Source organism: Trachurus japonicus, chromosome 1 (assembly GCF_045865225.1).
Source record: "Trachurus japonicus isolate A0001 chromosome 1, Traja_1.0".
In the NCBI taxonomy this organism is placed as follows: Eukaryota; Metazoa; Chordata; class Actinopteri; order Carangiformes; family Carangidae; genus Trachurus; species Trachurus japonicus.
In genome coordinates, this window is record NC_140907.1 from 22,231,543 (window position 1) to 22,250,679 (window position 19,137).

The following is a 19,137-nucleotide window of genomic DNA, read 5'->3' on the forward strand; positions in this document are numbered from 1 at the left end:
ACTATTATAGATAAATTTGCCTTTTTTTCACTTTGTACATTTATGTTTTATTTTTTAGTTATTATGCTCATTTCATTTGGTACCATTGGTTTACAAAGACAGTATTGTTAAATACAATGTCTTTTTTAATTCAAATTGTGTACAGAAGTTAAGATGATTTTAAGATGAGTTCATCCTTTCTTTGGAAAAGGAATTTGATGGTAGACTTTTATGAGTGTGGTACATACCGGTAAAGACTTTTACTTGCAAGTCAAACTTTTGTGCACTTGCTCTTCTGTGAGGTAAAGAACAATTTCACTTTTTGCATATCATCTATCCCAGTACTGGTCTGTTACTGATCTAACCCTGGTCTACACCGAGCCTTTCTACCAATTAAAACTCTCAATTTTTGACCTTGGTCTTATGTCCACACCTATTTAATAAGATGAATGGTTCAAGTGCAGAAGACATGATAAAATTATTATTTTAAACTGTAAAGTGTTAGTAAAAATAACTTCCTCTTGTGGTGTCGGAGTTTTGTCACACCGTTGACCCAAAAGACTGCAGTGACTTGGGGAAACACTGATTTTGTATAATCACCAAGTCATTTATTCTGATTTTAATTTGTCTTTGTGCAACTAAAAGAACAGGATTTCTAAATGGTGAACAAAAGACTGAATTAAATGTTGTAACTACTTTCATTTCCCTGGACTTGCTGAATTAAATGAATCAGTTCTGATTTCACCTCGTTCTAGCTATTGTGGGGTTAAAAAGTGTTACAGTCTCTATAGCAGATCTTCATCTCGGTCATCATAAAAATCATTTTGTAGAAGAATATGTCACTTGATTTAAAGGCTTTGATCCATGGTGTGCAGTGTCTTGAGCCATGTATGTGATGTAGTAAAGAGCTATGACCAGTAACTCACCATTTCATTTTTTTCCTTCTTAAAATGTGGATTTCTCTCCCATCACTTTTTCCCATCCCCACTGAAGGCAATATCTCCCAAACATGTGTGGGTAAGGGCCTTTAATTGTACTCATACCAATGAGGGGAGAGCGGGAATGAGATTATTACAGGTGTTCCTGTGGGGAAGAGAGCATCAAAAACCTGTGATATGAAAAGCAAAGTGTAGATACTGCAAACAAATGCTGGAGTATGAATGATTAATACAAGAAAAAAATAAAGAATGAATTGAACTTATATGCTGTAGTGTTTTGATTCTTTATAACCAGTCCTTGTTGATCACGTGCAGTGTAAGATGCAGGACAGTTTTGACAACACTGCCCTCTCTGCAGCATTAGGGCAGGTCAGAGAAGCAGCCACAGCAGCTCATCTCACTGCAGGACTGTTCAGGCCATCCTTCCCCTCACTCTCATCAGTGTAAAAGCCAAGAAAATGACATCATGAAGGGACTCACTGAATTGTCATTGGTATATTATTTATTATGAACTATTGTTATCGTCATTGCTGCACATAAGGTCTCACTGGCCATTATTCCTTTTGTGAGGTGAACACAAGCCAGACTATACATGCCTGTTTAAAGGTATATCACTCATTTAGCCATGCAAGGACTATTTGTCTGTGTCACTACCCCCCTACCTGTGCTGCTTCTGTAAAGTGCAGATGAAACAAAAGCACATGACTCTTCTCCCTTTAGCCTACTCTCTTGTGGAAACATTTTACAAAAGACATGCCAACACATGTTCAATTATCTATGTTGTCATGCACAAGATGTTTTGCTGCAGATTTTGACCATTTATAACAATCAAAACAGCTGAAGAAAGATCCTAGACTTAATCAATTAACTTAACTGGGCTCGTCACCAAGGACACAGCTCCAAAACTGCATGGCCAAAAATAACTTAACAGTAGGCTTAAATCTCGTGCAGATTGTGTTTTGTGTGTGGTACAAGATGACTAATACAAATACTAATTTCTACCATAAAGTCAAACAAAGTTAACACTGAGTTATATAAGCCTCCCCTCAGATTGATCCAGCCTATTCAGTGCCTGATATTTTTTAGAGAGTACAGACTTGGAGCAAGAGGATTCACTCTTCAGCCATTCCTCCTATGGCCTGGAGACGCCTTGACTTTTTTTTTTAATATAGGCCTACTTCTGCTTCAGTACACTTCAGAGGATCACAGTGATAGTTATGAAAGTCAGTCACAAGTGTCTTTCCTGGTGGAGACTGTTAATCATTAAACCAGTGATTTCAAGCTGTTCTGCCTTGTGACTTCTTCATGTGTCTGAGGCCGTTCAAACTGCTCACATGGTGGTTTCATTTGTAGAACTGGTAAAATGATCCCAATTATTCACAAAAGAAAAGATAAGAAATTAAAAAGAAAATGAGTAAAATCTTTCAAATGTAATTCCTGCTTCTGACAGAGTATGCGGAGTGTCATTGGTTTATCCCAAACCAATAGGAAACTGCCGCTGGAGGAGGAGGAGGAGGAGGAGGAGGAGAAAGGAGGGGACGTGAACTATCTAATTAGCCAACCGGTTTTCGGAGCCTGAAGCAGACTTGTAGACAGTAGCGGTTTCAGCCTGAAAAGTAGAGCACAGTAGAAAACTTCCTTCGGTGTGTGAAGCAGAAACAGCCATGGCGTTAGAGTTGTACCTGGACTTGATGTCTCAGCCCTGTCGCTCAGTCTACATCTTCGCCAAAAAGAACAACATCCCCTTTGAGTTCAAGAAGGTGTCTCTGAAGGACGGTGAGTTCACGGCCACACTGACACAGAGGAAAACTCAGAGTCGGTGTGAACTCCTAGTTTACCTGATGTTAACCTGCTCACTCCTTATGACACTGGCGTCTCTCTCTCTCTCTATAGGCGGCACCAGGGTGGGGCTTGGTTAGGCTATAGCCCCATCAAAAATTGTGTTAGCCCTACCATAAAACAACCAAGAAAAAAAAACAAGAAAAGTAGCCTACAGAGTCCAACAGCACCACCGCGGCGCGTCGCGGCTGCGATGACAACTGTCACTCTGTCACTAAGCGTTTTGCCTCCTTGCTGCATATTTAATTTGTTGGAGATGTGTTTAGACTCTTGGCTGTTAACTGTGTCAAAGTGCCTTATGGCCCCTCTGATCTCATATTGGTCTCATCGCCTCTTATCTATGTCTTATTTTCACTCAGATTCACCTGCTGTGCTGTTAACGTAACTTTTAGCGTCTCTCTCTGTGTGTGTGTGTGTGTGTGTGTGTGTGTGTGTGTGTGTGTGTGTGTGTGTGTGTGTGTGTGTGTGTGTGTGTGTGTGTCTAGCTGTGGTGAGCCCCGCCACCATATAGCCCAGTCTATGATATAGCCCCACCGTAGTTGAACCAGAAAAAATACTCTGGCGCCGCCACTGCTGACATCTGAAAGGACTGAGGTCTTTCACAGAATCTTAAGTGCTGCAACTGGAGGGGAAAAAAACATGTCTTGTTGCTGTAACCCAGTTGTACTGTATGAATTGAATTGAATTGAATTTATATTTATGTCGTGCACCAATTAAGGCGCCCAGCCTTTACAAGACACATCATCATCACATCCAGACAAACAAAATAATCAGAGCACAGACAAAACCAAACAAAACCAAAAACAGAAACCACATGGAGTTCACATAAATAATTCACCTCTTCTTTTTGACCAGGCACTTTTCATGAAAGTAGCTATAGTAAAGACTTCTTTTCTGAAGAACCATTCCAACTTTACCTCATCATCAACCCAAAACAACTCCGGTTTCACATTTTGCATTTTCTGAAACAAAAACTGCCTGGCTTCATCATATAACGGACAATGAAACACAAAATGCAGTTCATCCTCAATTACATTTAAATTACATAATGTGCATAGTCTTTCATCCTCAGGTACTGAGTTAAACCTACCAACTTGTATGTTTGTTTCAGGCGAGCATTTTGAAGAGGAGTTTGGGAAAATCAACTTGATAAGAAAAGTGCCTGCTATGCGTGATGGAGACTTCTGCCTGGCTGAGAGGTGAGCACTGCTCCTCGGTTATGTGTCCTGTCTGTGTAAAGTTGTGTGTTCTTGGTGGTGCCCAGTTGTGGTGTCTTTCCCTCTGCAGCATCTCCATCCTGCTCTACCTGGCTGAAAAGTTCAAGACTCCAGACTTCTGGTACCCAGCTGACCTCCAGCAGCGCGCTCGGGTCAATGAGTACCTGTCATGGCAGCACGCGGCCGTCCGTTTTCATGGATCCAGGATTTTCTGGCTCAGGGTATGGTCACTTACATGATGTCTTGTTCTCAAGTGCCAGTGTTTACCAGATTGTATGTCACTGTCTCCAGGTGGTACATGTGCAACAGAAAACAGCATCACAGCTGTGACACTGCTGTGCAAAGAAACACTCTCTGAAGTTGAGATAGTAGTTGTAGAGCCACTCTGCACTGATTTAACTGTGCAGTTTTATGATAAGTTGAGTAAAATAGTTTTATATCATTGGAAAGCCTGATTAGTCACCTTTACGACGAGGTACAACTTGCAAGGATCGGTGGAATGAGCAACACAGCTAAACATGTGGGTAGTGCCCCAAAAAATGTGCCAAAATCCACTGCAATATTCTCCTGTTGGTATTCACTCTTGTTCTGAGTTGTTTGGTGGAATGGATGATTGCACTCTCCCACGGTAATAAGGGAGGGGGGGGGGGGCAGCACATACTGGCCATTTTTACACAGCCACAACAATATAACAACATGCAAAAGTGGGCTCCCCTGGTCAAAATGTGAACAGTGAAGCAAGTGGAAGATTAAATGATGTCCAAAAGACATGAAGTTACAGATGACACATTCCCTTATATTACCATTTTAAACAATATCTCTTTTTTTTTTCATTTTTATCGTTTACGTCTTAAATGACAGAAAAAGGAACAGGGCCTGCAAGGAAATCTATGTGACATTATAAATTATTATTAATAATTTATAAATTTGTTGTCCTCCAGTGCTGAGGTGAAGCGCCATTGTCATGTGTGAGGAAAGAGTTAAGCGTCCTCCCGGCCAGCAGCTAAACACTCAGACTTTTGTTTTCTCTGGGTGTTTCAGGAAGTGAGGGGTGAAATACTGCATTTTTTTTGCTTTCCCTGGGCGTCCCACAGGAGAAACACTTGTAAAATGATATGTTCAGCCTTTTGTATCAATTCATGTCCTTCAAAAAACATCAGTTTGTTTCGAAAACAAAAGATTGTGTGAATAGTAGCAACTGGTTTAAACTTTCTATCAAGATAAATGTGTTTAATCAGCACATAACTAACTTTAATGGCATTGCCTCTTCTTCTAGGTTGTTTACAGCAGCTGCTGTTTGATATCTGACACGGTCTTTTACTGTGTTCTGTGTTGTAAAAGTTTCTGAACTCTCAGAGCTGTGTAGTGTGATCGAGGTCTTTGTGTTTGTGCCGTAGCTTTTGATTCCCAAGATGCTGGGTGTGGACGTCCCGCAGGACAAGCTAGACGCAGCCATGGAGGACCTGAACGCCTCACTAAAGATGATGGAGGAAAAGTTCATCCAGGACCGACCCTTCATTGCCGGAGATCAGATTTCACTGGCCGACCTGGTCGCCATTGTGGAGGTCATGCAGGTAGACGTTGCTGGCAGCCAGATTAGTGAAGAATATGACAATGTGTTGTGCCCCAACTTTTGGAAACAGGGTTGTATTTTTCGGTGCTTCCCATTAAAGGGATAGTTCACCCTAGAATGATATTTCGCTCATTATCTACTCACCCTCATGTTGACTAAGGGCTGGAAGAAGTTTCAGAGTCCACCGTCCCTTCTCTGAGTTACAGGGGGTCTCGGCGTAGCAGTGCATTTCAATGCCACGGTAGCAAAGGGACACCAGAGCTCTTCGTAAAAAAACGCACACAAAAAAACATCCAAATACCTCCATGATGCTCGTATGTAATGTCCGTCTTGTGCTGAAGCCCCAAATTGCGTAATTGTCCCGAAAAAAATTAAATAAGTCCACATTCCAAGCATGTTTGTAGCATTAGCTCCTAGTGTTGTTGTCCGCTCTTCCGCTGCCAGCGCGCATGCGCAAGGTTCGCACTGAGACCGACTCGAGTCTTCAGTAGCAGTGCGACATTACATACGAGCATCATGGAGGTATTTGGATGTTTTTTTGTGTGCGTTTTTTTACGAAGAGCTCTGGTGTCCCTTTGCTACCGTGGCATTGAAATGCACTGCTACGCCAAGACCCCCTGTAACTCAGAGAAGGGACGGTGGACTCTGAAACTTCTTCCAGCCCTTAGTCAACATGAGGGTGAGTAGATAATGAGCGAAATATCATTCTAGGGTGAACTATCCCTTTAAAACAGAGTGGAATTTTGCTGATGGTGAAACACTGAAAATATTCTACATTTAGACAGATTGTTTCAACATCACAGTACTCAAGGTTACAGACAGTTCTCTCTCCCCCACACAGCCTGAACTCATCAGCCCCTCTCTTAGCTCCGCCCTCAACACTTCCTGTGTTAAAGGGATAGTTCACTCAAAATTGAAATTTCTGGGAGAAGTTTCAGAGTCCTCCGTGGCTTCTCTGAGTTACAGCGGGGCTCCGTGCAGCACTGCATGTCCATATGACGGTTGAAAATGGATACCACTTTTCTTTGTAACAAAAAGACACACCAAAAAACATCCAAATACCTTCATAGTGCTCGGGACCAGGAAGAGGAGCTTCCGCTGCAAAAAAGCTTGAAATATAGACTTATTTAATTTTTTCGGAACAATTTCGCATTTCAGGGCTTCAATACACGACGGACATTACATACGAGCAGCATGGAGGTATTTGGATGTTTTTTGGTGTGTCTTTTTGTTACGAAGAAAAGTGGTATCCATTTGCAACCGTTATATGGACATGCACTGCTACGCCGAGACCCCCTGTAACTCAGAGAAGCCACGGACAACTCTGACACTTCTCCCAGCCCTTAGTCGACATGAGGGTGAGTAGATAATGAGTGAAATTTGAATTTTGGGTGACCTATCCTTTTAATGCCTGTTAGACTGTAGTTATGCAATTCCAACCAAATCTAAAGTTTGGTTTTTGAAAAGTTCACACTTGTAACTAGTGACCATCACTTGTAATGAAAAAAATATTACTTTTCACATTAAAATCCCACCTTTCCACCCTCCTCTGTCCCCCTTACAGCCGGTAGGCTCTGGCCTGGACGTGTTTGAGGGGAGACCCAAGCTGAGCGCATGGCGAGACAGAGTCCAGGCCGCCATTGGACAGGAGCTGTTTGACGACGCCCACCAGACCATCATGGGAGCTCAGGAGAATGCGACGCTGATGGACGAGAGCAAGGCGCAGTTCTTCAAACCCAAATTGCTCAGGTTATTCATGTGAAGAGGAGAACATCGATGCTCTCTGTAACACTTTTTAACAGGTCATAATCCAAGCTGTGAATTGCAGTTGTAGGTCAGATGAACACCAGTAAAATACAGTGAAACACGATGGTAGGGGGCAAGACCACAAAATCTGCTTTATTTTTAATAGACCTCTCAGAAAGCAGGCAGCGTCCAGAGAGAGACCCAAGAGAAAAGATGTAAAATTCTTAAACCAGAAATATATCTTAGCAAAACTCAGAAAAGGGTCAAATATGAACTTCAATAACCTTGTGTTGTTAAAGGAGCACAGGGAGATAATAACCACACACAGTATCAATTTGAATTTCCCTCCTAGGGATGAATAAAGTATTCTCTACTCTACTCTACAAACTCAGTTTCAAAGAGTATTTTATTGGAATATTGATTCATATAGACTGTATTGTACTAATACACACACACACCATATATATATATACAGCTCTTTTGTTACTTATACAGTGGATGATGCACTACAACTACAGGAGTTGGTCAGTCGGCCTCATTATATAACGCAGAGGAATGTGAAATCTGAGATACTGGCTCCTCTGAGGGTGACGACGCATCATCAGACCCGTTTCCTTCCCACTTCCCTGCATCGAACGCAGTTCAATCTGCTGAGCTTCATGTGATAAGACGTGGTAATGCTCCGTCAAGTCTCAATAAACATTGTCTTTCACACTCCTTTCTGTGTTTGTCAGCTGTGGTGATTTGTTGTCCATACTGTGACGGTTTTACTTTGTGATTCCTGCGTTGGGATATCATGTGGATAATGTGAAGTGAAGTGTGTTATAAAGAGGTTGGAGGTTGGACATGTGTGTGTCACTCTTTAAATTCAGACAGCAGCTCTCCTTGTAGTCAGCTGGGTCTATACTGGATGATCAGGATCAATGATACTGAAACATTGAGTTGGTCCACTGGTGGAAACTAAGAGTGATGATTTGTTTCAAATCTCTAACACTGACACCATGTGGACAAACAGGTAATTTCATATCACATCATATTTGACCCACAACATATTAGACCTGAACATATTAACACTAAGTTGTTATTGACATGTAATCAGTAGTTTAAACCCAATATATATTTATGAAGAGTATACAAATGACTGAAGTAACATTGATCCCCATTTAACATGAAATTTGCTGTGAATTGACATCATAATATTGTTAATATACAGTCTCTGCCTCTAATTGATAAAACCACGAGAAATGTTATGTTCCTGTAGACCCAGAGGCTGAAGGTCCTAGACCCTGGTTGTGTATTTTCAGAATAACTACCTACATATAAATTGCACAAACATGCAATATGACTAAATAAAACATTATTAATTAGCTAAATAAGATTATTTAGAATGCTGTAGGCTAGTACTTGTTATCCATATTCTTCCACTGTCATGAAAAACTAGGGTCCTAGAAATGTGCTTGAGAAATGTTAATAACCCAGAGTAGTACAGTAGCAACTTAACATGAACTACATGTACAACCTCCGCTCAGCAGAATACCTGCTCTTCCCAGCACTCCTTAAATCCTTGAATCATAAATCTGGGTCTCAACCAGGAAATATTGTCACTGACAATATTAGTTAACTGTTAACTGTTTTACTACTGCCTAGAACTTCTGATTCGCTGAGGATGAAACTGACCATCACTAACGTCAGTGATCAGACTTACCTACATTGTCTAACACAGACTGTTGTCTGAGAAAAGGTTAACTACAGACTGTTAAAATACACTTTCAGCTGCAGGGAAAGGGGTCATAATACTGACAAGATTTTGGCTTCTGTGTTGTACTGTGGAAGCAGTAAAAAAAAAAAAAGTGGGTGACACGCCCCAAAAACGTACAATAGGGTGCTGGATCTAAAAACACTATGAAAAGATCCACACACCACTGAGCTCCCTGTCAGAATATTTATTAAACAGTGAACACAGGAAACAGAACACGTATACATACTCAAAAAAACAGTGTCAATATAGACGGAGCTGCTACAACACGAGCAGAGTGGAGCAGTGGGAAACTCTCAGGAAGGGGGAAAGATGTTATTGTTGGCAGGATCCATGTAGCACTAGTGGTGGGTCCATGGATTCCTGATGGGTGGCAGCCTGCGTGGGGCACAAGGACCTGCTTGTGAAAAGAGGGGGAGAGATGTGACAGTTGACGGTCGGTCCTGTCACTATGCCTCCAATTGATCATGTGTCCTGGCTACTTGGTCACAGCGGTATACCTTTGGTTGAATGGCAAGCGCACATGACTCTTACCCGGGAGACTAGGGTTCAAACCCCACCCGGGCCCTCCTTACCACATTATCATCTATTGGCCCAATTGATCATCTATTCAATCACATGTCAGCCCCCAAAGTTGCCCACAGGACGGGCTGCACAGGCTAACCCATATTGTGGCCCCTGTTGGCTTTCTGTGAGCAAAACCATGCTGTGTTACCTACTGAAAACCCTCAAATCTGCTGTAGGCCCCACATGGGTTAAGACCAGTCTATGGTTAAGACACGTGGGCAAGTGCATTGGGCAGGGTCACATAAGCCAACAAAGGCACACCAAAGTAAAAAAGGGCATGTGTGCCCAGTGTGGGAAGACAGCCTGCCAGGAAATCAGTAAGCTCTTTTCATTGGCAGTAAAAGTGACTTTACTGGTAGCCTTTGGAAGTTCTTGCATATAGTCAACTTGGCATTATTATAAATTGCTGTAAACATTTTAAAAAGGTCAATAAAAGAAGGTGACTTACTTTCTTGACCTAGGCAGTGGTCCAAAATGTATCTCAACGGTTAACAGGAACAATCAACAGGCTTAGAAGTTCCTTACTGCAGTATTGTCCCTCAAATATTGACATAGTGCTCAAATAATACATTTTGTTTGACATTTCTACATGTTCCAATCATCAATCATTTGTCCTGTCATTTTCCAATTTCCTCACTCAGAACAAGCCCCGTCTCACACTAGGCTATTGGCATTTCACCTGCTGCGTATTCACAGTGACCAAACATGGCCCCGACATGTACTAGGTTTAGACCTGGTCTCTTTTATGTGGTTTTGCTGTCTGTGCTCATACTGGAAATCTCAATGTATCACCTCTGTTCATGGTCCCTGTAAATTACCAAACACACACGCATGCATGCACGCACGCACGCGCACACACACACACACACACACACACACACACTGCAAATACATGTGTAGCCTGCTTTCACTTCTTTTAAACCTTTAACCTGCTCTGAAATCACGACAACCAGTAAGTGTCAAGTGATTGTAAAGTGTGTCAATCAGGAAACAGGTCAGAGTTCAGCTTCAGATTTTAATGTGCACAATTACAATCATGTTTTCCCGCACACAGCGTCAATCACAACAGCACACCCACACCCACACATAAACGTGACTCAGAGGTGTTGAGGTGTGTATATAAGAAGAGAGCAGCCTCCTGTCATCACTGCACCATCAGCTGATACCTGAACATCACCACCTCACATCTACCTGACAGGTACGACTGCTGCTGGGTTTCTCTTCATTCTGATGGTTCTGCTCTCTCTCCCTCTCTCTCTCTCTGCAGATTAACCAACATTTTGTTTCTCCACACAGAACAATCGTTGATCTTCAGCATGAAGACTGTCCTGCTCCTCGCTCTTTTCCTCTATGCTGCATCAGCAGGTCAGATTTCACACTCACACTGACACACACATTAGAGTAATTTCTACCACTGGTACTGACAGCACTGTGTTTCTCCCTGCAGCTCCAGCTGAAGACAAACAGGAGGCTCCAGGTCAGTATTACAGGGACTGACTTGAATCCACACAGAGAGTAAGAAGTGTATGTCTCTGACACCAGCATTCATTCATGTGTTTGATCCACAGAAGCAGTAGCAGTAGCCGAGGCTCCAGAGGAACAGGCTGCTGCACGTGGTCAGTGTCCTCTTTAAATCTCATGCAGCATTTTTCTGTTGTGTGGTTTCATGTTTTTGACTGTTTATGTTTGTGCAGCAGGTGTTTCTGAGGAGGAAGCAGTACCTCAATGTAAGAGCCATGTCACCGTTTTTTCTATTTTCTCAATGATCAATCATGAGTGTGATCGCCATGGCAGCAAATTTTGATAAACCTACATGTGTCAGGCCACAACCTTCTAACTGTCTATCAGACACATGACAGATATGCAGAGTTTATTCAGCAGCATGTTGCTGCTGTAGGAGGCTGTAGAGCAGAAGTTTTGTCATATGAAGGACAGTGAGTGTGTTTCAGTTGAAATAACGTTCACTCTGTCTCTTTGCAGCTCGGTTTAACCCCTGCCCAGATGGCTGGTTTCAGCACGGCGCTCGCTGCTTCATGTTTGTCAACACCCCTATGAACTGGTACAATGCTGAGGTACTGCTGCTCTCTGTTGTTACTGTGACCATGCAATCATTAAGCTTGTAAAAACTGTGAACATGGCAGAAGACATATAGCTCATTTTGACTGTGTTATGTCTAACATGGTTTACAACAGCAATGATTGTCTTGGCCTAAAGCCTCTGGATGATGATGGTATATGTATGTTAGTAGTTTAGTTTAGTCTGTCACCATCAGTCAATGAAAAGAGGAACTTTACATTCACTTATGAGAAAAGGACAAGAGTGAAGAAGTGATGTAACACAAGATCTATTTAGTTGTACAATGACAAATATCCATCTGTATTTTCTCTGTCCATCAGGAGCACTGTAACGCCTTCGGGGCGCACCTGGCCTCCGTCACCAACCCCAGAGAGTACAGCTTCCTCCAGCAGATCACGCAGACAGCCGGTCAGTCCATCGCTTGGCTGGGAGGCTTCAGTCTGCAGGTATTATTAAGATCTTCCATGTCAGTCAGTCCAGATCAAACAGCAGTTACAGTGACCAAAGACAACAACACTCATGTTCTTTGTCTCTCAGGGCCGGTGGATGTGGATTGACCGTGAAGGTTTTTATTACACCAAATGGCACGGCCAGTTGTCCTCCACCAGCTACCCCTGCATGTACCTGCGCACAACAAGTAAGTCACATCCTTTCTTACTATAGATTTTGCATAACCAGTGCAAGAACAACTCACAGCTATTTGCTTTGGCTGGATAGATACATCAGTTCATCTGTGTTTTTTGACCAACTTTCTCCATTTAATTATTCATGTGGAATATAACAGAGCAAATGTTTCAGTGCTACCAGGCTATTTTTTTCAGAGAGTGTATTAATTGCAGATTTGGTGTTAATATTATTTTTCTCTCTCTCTTTTTTAATCAAACTTTAGATGGTTGGGGAAACCAACAGTGCACAGTCAGTTCATATCGCTTCATCTGCTCCAAGAACCCATTTGGCTGTTAACATAAATGCTAAACATCTTGGGCCTCAGCTGGGATTTCTTTCTCTTTTTCTTCGGTTGTTCATTGTGTATTCTTTAAGACATTAAAAGATAAATCACTTTTGTATCAAAGCATTTGTGTTTGTGATTGTGGAAGGAAGTTTGTTTTCTCTAATAAAGCAATATACGAATGAGGCAGTGTGTGATCTTCCTTTATTTGAGAGAAAGGTCAAAGGTGGAACGAGCTCCTTAAGTAGATCAGTCAACATCCATGGCTTTGGTTTCTGTGGTAGGATGGTAAATCAGAGAAAATAAAAACCACTTGAAACCACTTTCTAAAAAGAACATTTGGCAAAATACATTTATTATTAAAAATAGAAATTGAAAAAAGAAGGGTGACGTTTTTAAACCTGCTTTGTCACAATAAGCACAAACGTGAGACCATTGCCAAGAGAGACAGAAGATCACCCTCTTTCTCAGCTTTTTTGCCTGTCCATGCCTGGGGTCAGTCTAACGTCATAGTGACCCCTCAAGTTACCGAGGCAACCTCTGAGTTTCAGGCCACAGTGCACAGCTGAGGTCAATTTATGAATCAGGGACTCCTCTAATAATAATATCTCTGCAGTTTATCAACTATTTTCCCGTACATTTATATGAAGTCTCTGTGAAACAAACACACACGCACGCACGCACGCACGCACGCACGCACGCACGCACGCACACACACACACACGCACACACAACTTTATATCATAACAGTTGGGTTAATTAAGTTGTAAACTGAGTGTGAGAGGTTGGCTACTCTCATACTCTCAGTGTGACATGGGGCAAGGAATGAAAATGCTTTGCGGTCAAAACGGGACACCTGGTGTCCCCATTCCTGCCCTCATCCTAGGTTCAAGGTTACTTTATTGGTCTCCTACCTGTAGGCAGATTCAGTTTACATTGGAGTGAGTCGACAAAGGACTTACTGTAACATGATAAAAGTGACCAGCAGTCAACAGCACTGACCCAGCATAAAACATGACAGCCTGCTGGGAGCTCTTTTCATCTGCAGGAAGAGTGACTTTCCCGGCAGCCAGGCCTGGAAATTCTTACGTAAGAGTCGACATAACATCTGAGAAACACACAATAAAAATTATGGTTGTATTAAAAAGGTGACTATTGCTTCCTGGTCTGAGGGTGTCATGCAAAGTCCTATCTGAAGTGTTACAAAATCCACTGATGATTTAGAGTAACAGGAGGCTTCAATAGAAGTTCCTCATTCCACAGTGGCCCCTCAGATGTGGACACAGTGCTCAAATAATGCACATACATGACATAATTTGTTCGTCACATAATTTTGTACTGTGGTATATTTTTATGTTGATGCTGATGAAATGATGACCATTCTGACATGTCTTCTTTGTAGATGGTAAAAAATGGTTTATTACAAAAAAGATACAGTGTCAAAAAGCCGAATCTTCAAGAAGTCTCTGGAGCCAAATATCTTTATTGTCCACAATGTGGAAATTTGTCTTTGGCTTCACCACTTACAGTACGCATAAGACCACATATCCTTAGGCTAACTTAAACATGGGAGAAGCAAACCAAATACAGGTGTCCAGAAAAAATGACCTAACTTAAATATATAGTCTTCAGTCTAAACAAAGCCTTGTTTCATATTATACCAGTCATTTACCTTCAGGCAAGTAAAGGACACACCTGGAGATGAAAGACAATTCTAAAGATAAAAGTAAAGAATTTGAAGTGGATTATATACTAAACACAAAAGTAACTCTCAGGGTAAATTACTTACAAATTAGGAGGTAGAAAATACACTACAGTACTTTAGTTCTGCAATATTACAGTAATATTTGCCCCTTAAAACTTAAAACCCTTACACTCATAATGAGCCCTATATCAATTGGTACACCGGGCTGGCTTTCTGCCGAGGCTACAGAAGAACAAGAACAGCACGTATGTGCTGTTCTTGTTCTTCATCAGCTAGTGGAGGAGAAGTTGTCTGAAGTTGTGAAAATTTTTTCTCTCTACACACTGTTCTCAGCCACAATTTACTCTTTACATGATTTTTTCCACATAGAAGAACTTAACGTTGTTTTTGCCTGTCCATGCCTGGGGTCAGTCTAATATCATAATAATCCCCTCAAGTTACCGAGGCAACCTCTGAGTTTCAGGCCACAGTGCACAGCTGAGGTCAATTTATGAATCAGGGACTCCTCTAATATCTCTGCAGTTATCAACTATTTTCCCGTACATTTACATGAAATCTCTGTGACACACACCACAATTGATAATCTGTTCAATCACATGTCGCCCCCCAAAGTTGCCCACATAACGGGCTGAGTTTGGGTTTCCCAGACTAAGAAGAGTGGGGCTCCCAGTGGGTCCCAAAATAGTCAAGACTGCATGGGTTAACCCATATTGTGGCCCCTGTTGGCTTTCTTTTTAAAAGGACAAATCTGCTGTAGGCCCCACATGGGTTAAGACATGTGGGCAAGGCAAGTGCATTCTCTGGGCAAGTTCACAGTTGGGCTTGCCCACATAAGACAACAAAGGGACATCAAAGTGAAGTGACAGTTTGCCAGGAAACCAGTAAGCTCTTTTCATTGGCAGTAAAAGTGACTTTCTTGGCAGCCTTTGGAAGTTCTTACATATAGTCAACTTGGGATGATTTGATTATAAATTGTCTGTAAACATTTTGTAAAAAGGCAAATAAAAGTTAGGTTTAGGGCCGGTTCTAGGCAGGCATTTATGAGGAGGCAGTCAGAAATGTGAAGAGGGCATCATGTGAACACATTATGCTCCACTTTTTTTTCCCGTGCTTATAGTAACTTCATTGAAGTGGGTTGTTGGCTATGTGTCCAACCCCAACCTGGAGAAGTGGATTGCACTTTGTCACGCCTCTACCTTCAGACCTGTCCAACTAGGGGCCGGGGTGGCCAACCAGGGTCTTAGAGCCCAAATTTTTTACTGTCGTAATGCAAAGAGCCACATTATATGGGGGGTTAGGGGTGCATATACCTGAAGATGCATCGCAAACCCAGAGGGGGTGAAAAAGGTGAGTAGCTAAACCCCTGTAGTGGGGTCTGGGGGCACCCCCCAGAGGGGGGTCAAGATTTACAAAACTGAAAGGTAGTCTTATAAATACTAAAAAAAAGAAAGAAAAAAGAACAGAACATTTTAGAAAAGAACAGTGTCCCTTTTTCGGCGGATTTTTGTGCTACTGCAGATAATTTTGTCAACTTGTAATATACACATTTTTTGAGTATATTAAAATGTGCTTTCTCAACTTCTAAAATTTGGATTTGAGGGGGCAAGACATTTATTTGAGGGGGCGCTGCCCCCCTTGCATAGAGCCGGCCCTGTTTATAAGGTGACTCGCTTCCTTGACCGAGGTGGTCCAAAATGTATCTCAATGGTTAAAGCAGTACTAAAGAACTTTCAGTTTTGGTTGAGTTTGGTGGCGCCAGTGGCCCAAAGCGGTAGTGTTTTGCCTGAAGGAAGACTCCATTCCCCATGAGCACTAGCACGTAGTGCCATAAACATCCTGATCTCCCGGTGCACAGAAGACGTCCAAACTAAGTTTCTGTTACCAGTGGATCATTTCACAGTAAACACACATACACAATCCGACGGAAAGGTGCCGCATTGCCTGCTCCCTCCTCGTCGTGACTCGCAAAAGTGAAAGTGAAACTTAAGTGAGAGCCGGGTTCCTACCATGCTCCTCAAAGTTGCTTAGTGCCAGTGAAGATGATACAGACCCCCTCAGGCCATGACAGAGGTGTCATTCAACCTGTTGTAAATCGATGTACCATCACAAAAGGTATGAAAATATTATATGAAGGTTGAAAAGTTCCTTAGTGTTGGTTTAACAGGGACAATCAACGGGCTTTGTTAGAAGTTCCTTATTGCAGTATTGGCCCTCAAATATTGACATAGTACTCAAATAATACACATACATCTTGTCTGACAACATGTTGCATGTATGCAAGTATGTGTTTGAACCTGCTTTGAAATCACAACAACCAGTAAGTGATTTGTGTGTGTCAATCAGGAAACAGGTCAGAGTTCAGCTTCAGATTTTAATGTGCAAAATTACAATCATGTTTCCCGCACACAGCGTCAATCACAACAGCACACCCACACCCATAAACGTGACTCAGAGGTGTTGAGGTGTGTATATAAGAAGAGAGCAGCCTCCTGTCATCACTGCACCATCAGCTGATACCTGAACATCACCACCTCACATCTACCTGACAGGTACGACTGCTGCTGGGTTTCTCTTCATTCTGATGGTTCTGCTCTCTCTCCCTCTCTCTCTCTCTCTGCAGATTAACCAACATTTTGTTTCTCCACACAGAACAATCGTTGATCTTCAGCATGAAGACTGTCCTGCTCCTCGCTCTTTTCCTCTATGCTGCATCAGCAGGTCAGATTTCACACTCACACTGACACACACAGTAGAGTAATTTCTACCACTGGTACTGACAGCACTGTGTTTCTCCCTGCAGCTCCAGCTGAAGACAAACAGGAGGCTCCAGGTCAGTATTACAGGGACTGACTTGAATCCACACAGAAAGTAAGAAGTGTATGTCTCTGACACCAGCATTCATTCATGTGTTTGATCCACAGAAGCAGTAGCAGTAGCCGAGGCTCCAGAGGAACAGGCTGCTGCACGTGGTCAGTGTCCTCTTTAAATCTCATGCAGCATTTTTCTGTTGTGTGGTTTCATGTTTTAACTGTTTCTCTGTTTGTGCAACAGGTGTTTCTGAGGAGGAAGCAGCACCTCAATGTAAGAGCCATGTCACCATTTTTTCTATTTTCTCTCTCTCTTTATGTGAGAGCAGAAGTATTGTCATATGAAGGACATTGAGTGTGTTTCAGTTGGAATAACGTTCACTCTGTCTCTTTGCAGCTCGGTTTAACTTCTGCCCAGGTGGCTGGTTTCAGCACGGCTCTCGCTGCTTCATGTTTGTCAACACCCCTATGAACTGGTACAATGCTGAGGTACTGCTGCTCCAACTGCTCTCTGTTGTTACTGTGACCATTCAGACAACATAGCTCATATCATATTGACTGTGTTATCTACAAGATCTATTAATTTGTACAACTACAAATATCCATCTGTATTTTCTCTGTCCATCAGGAGCACTGTAATAGCCTGGGGGCCCACCTGGCCTCGGCCACCAACCCCAGAGAGTACAACTTCCTCCAGCAGATCACGCAGACAGCCGGTCAGACCAGCGCATGGCTGGGAGGCTTCAGTCTGCAGGTATTCATTTATTAAGATCTCCAACATCAGTCAGTCCAGATCAAACAGCAGTGAGTCAGTGACCAAAGACAACAACACTCATGTTCTTTGTCTCTCAGAGCCGGTGGATGTGGATTGACCGTCAAGGTTTTTATTATACCAACTGGTACTCCCCCTCCTCCTCCAGCAGCTACCCCTGCATGTACCTGCGCTCCAACAGTAAGTCACACATCCTTACTTTACCTTTAGATTTTGCATAACCAGTTAAAAAAAAACACAGTGGTTTACTTTGGCTGGATAGATACATTAGTCAGCCAGTCTGTTGTTTCCCCGATGCTGTGGTGTATTAATTGCAGATTTGGTATTAATGCTTCTTTTTTTTCTTCTTCTTTTAAATCAAACCTCAGATGGTTGGGGAAACACCCAGTGTACCTCCTCTTCATTTCGCTTCATCTGCTCCAAGAACCCATTTGGCTGTTAGCGTACATGCTAGTCAACTGGGACCTCAGGATGGATCAGCTGGAATTTCTGTTTTGTTAAATGTTAAAAGATGAAGTAGTCAGTAGCCTTTGTACCAAAGCATTTGTGTTTGTGGAAGGAAATTTCTTGTCTCTAATAAAGTCATGTACAAATGGGACAGTGTGTGATCTTCCTTCAATATCACTCCCGGCAGGAATACACGTGCCACAGTTCCTGAGTGACGGATGACTGTATTCACTGTCGAACTGTTCTGACACAAAATGCACACAACTTAAGCCTGTTTTCCATGCACACAGAATGTAAACACACATACACAATATAAGAAAAATAAAAGTCGCTGGTTGCACACCGGAGGGAATGAGTCCATCTTACAAAATAAACTTCTTCCAACTCTTTTTTGAGTGGAGTGCTACAGCCAAATCAGTCCGTCTCACAACGCAGAATACAAATTGTTTCCTCATAATTATATGTTAAGTATAAAGAAATTCTGTATCTATAAAATTAAACTGCATTGAATAAAATAATTAACAAAACATAAAATAAAGACTTAAATTATATGGCAGTTAAACTCACACCAAATCACAGATGTTGTGAGTTCAATTCATACTTTCCTTTTACACCTTTGTTTCAGCTCACATAGTGAAATTAATATGTAAACTATTACACTCATTCTGTTTATAGACCGGTCTTTTGCACAGGTCGGCCAAGATACATGAATACTGGCTTAGTGCATTTTTCCTGTTTGTCTAAGGTTGAATCACTAACTAATAGT

At 42.1% G+C, this 19,137-nt stretch overlaps 3 protein-coding genes across 5 annotated transcripts; all 3 read left to right on the plus strand.

Annotated features, from left to right (window-relative positions):
- The first annotated feature begins 2,536 nt into the window (after window positions 1-2,536).
- gstt1b (glutathione S-transferase theta 1b) lies at window positions 2,537-8,009 on the plus strand. The gene is made up of 5 exons (XM_085780353.1): window positions 2,537-2,693; window positions 3,868-3,955; window positions 4,044-4,194; window positions 5,371-5,547; window positions 7,111-8,009. Exons 1-5 carry the CDS (start codon window positions 2,582-2,584, stop codon window positions 7,306-7,308), a joined length of 726 nt encoding a protein of 241 aa, XP_085636479.1. The 5' UTR covers window positions 2,537-2,581; the 3' UTR covers window positions 7,309-8,009.
- A 2,752-nt stretch (window positions 8,010-10,761) lies between these two features.
- LOC146991893 (ladderlectin-like) lies at window positions 10,762-12,826 on the plus strand. 2 transcript variants are annotated; one of them, XM_085780364.1, is made up of 9 exons: window positions 10,762-10,813; window positions 10,912-10,980; window positions 11,063-11,092; window positions 11,184-11,231; window positions 11,313-11,342; window positions 11,596-11,687; window positions 12,012-12,137; window positions 12,229-12,328; window positions 12,581-12,826. In XM_085780364.1, the coding sequence occupies exons 2-9, from the start codon at window positions 10,932-10,934 to the stop codon at window positions 12,652-12,654; spliced, it is 549 nt and encodes a 182-aa protein (XP_085636490.1). In that variant the 5' UTR covers window positions 10,762-10,813; window positions 10,912-10,931; the 3' UTR covers window positions 12,655-12,826. The 2 variants fall into 2 exon arrangements, with proteins under 2 accessions (XP_085636490.1, XP_085636496.1); XM_085780370.1 differs by having other exon boundaries at window positions 11,187-11,231.
- Window positions 12,827-16,842: 4,016 nt separating this feature from the next.
- On the plus strand, window positions 16,843-18,522 carry LOC146991894 (ladderlectin-like). Of its 2 annotated transcripts, none has more exons than XM_085780381.1 (9): window positions 16,843-16,894; window positions 16,995-17,063; window positions 17,146-17,175; window positions 17,267-17,314; window positions 17,397-17,426; window positions 17,550-17,641; window positions 17,781-17,906; window positions 18,005-18,104; window positions 18,293-18,522. In XM_085780381.1, the coding sequence occupies exons 2-9, from the start codon at window positions 17,015-17,017 to the stop codon at window positions 18,364-18,366; spliced, it is 549 nt and encodes a 182-aa protein (XP_085636507.1). In that variant the 5' UTR covers window positions 16,843-16,894; window positions 16,995-17,014; the 3' UTR covers window positions 18,367-18,522. The 2 variants fall into 2 exon arrangements, with proteins under 2 accessions (XP_085636507.1, XP_085636515.1); XM_085780389.1 differs by having other exon boundaries at window positions 17,270-17,314.
- Window positions 18,523-19,137: the final 615 nt, after the last annotated feature.

Coding starts and splice junctions, on each gene's coding strand:
- LOC146991894 (XM_085780381.1), top strand. CDS start 17,015: ATGAAGACTGTCCTGCTCCTCGCTCTTTTCCTCTATGCTGCATCAGCA. Junction 17,176..17,266: donor AGACAAACAGGAGGCTCCAG/GTCAGTATTACA, acceptor TTTGATCCACAG/AAGCAGTAGCAGTAGCCGAG. Junction 17,427..17,549: donor GGAGGAAGCAGCACCTCAAT/GTAAGAGCCATG, acceptor GTCTCTTTGCAG/CTCGGTTTAACTTCTGCCCA.
- gstt1b (XM_085780353.1), top strand. CDS start 2,582: ATGGCGTTAGAGTTGTACCTGGACTTGATGTCTCAGCCCTGTCGCTCA. Junction 2,694..3,867: donor GAAGGTGTCTCTGAAGGACG/GTGAGTTCACGG, acceptor TGTTTGTTTCAG/GCGAGCATTTTGAAGAGGAG. Junction 5,548..7,110: donor CCATTGTGGAGGTCATGCAG/GTAGACGTTGCT, acceptor TCCCCCTTACAG/CCGGTAGGCTCTGGCCTGGA.
- LOC146991893 (XM_085780364.1), top strand. CDS start 10,932: ATGAAGACTGTCCTGCTCCTCGCTCTTTTCCTCTATGCTGCATCAGCA. Junction 11,093..11,183: donor AGACAAACAGGAGGCTCCAG/GTCAGTATTACA, acceptor TTTGATCCACAG/AAGCAGTAGCAGTAGCCGAG. Junction 11,232..11,312: donor GGAACAGGCTGCTGCACGTG/GTCAGTGTCCTC, acceptor TTTGTGCAGCAG/GTGTTTCTGAGGAGGAAGCA.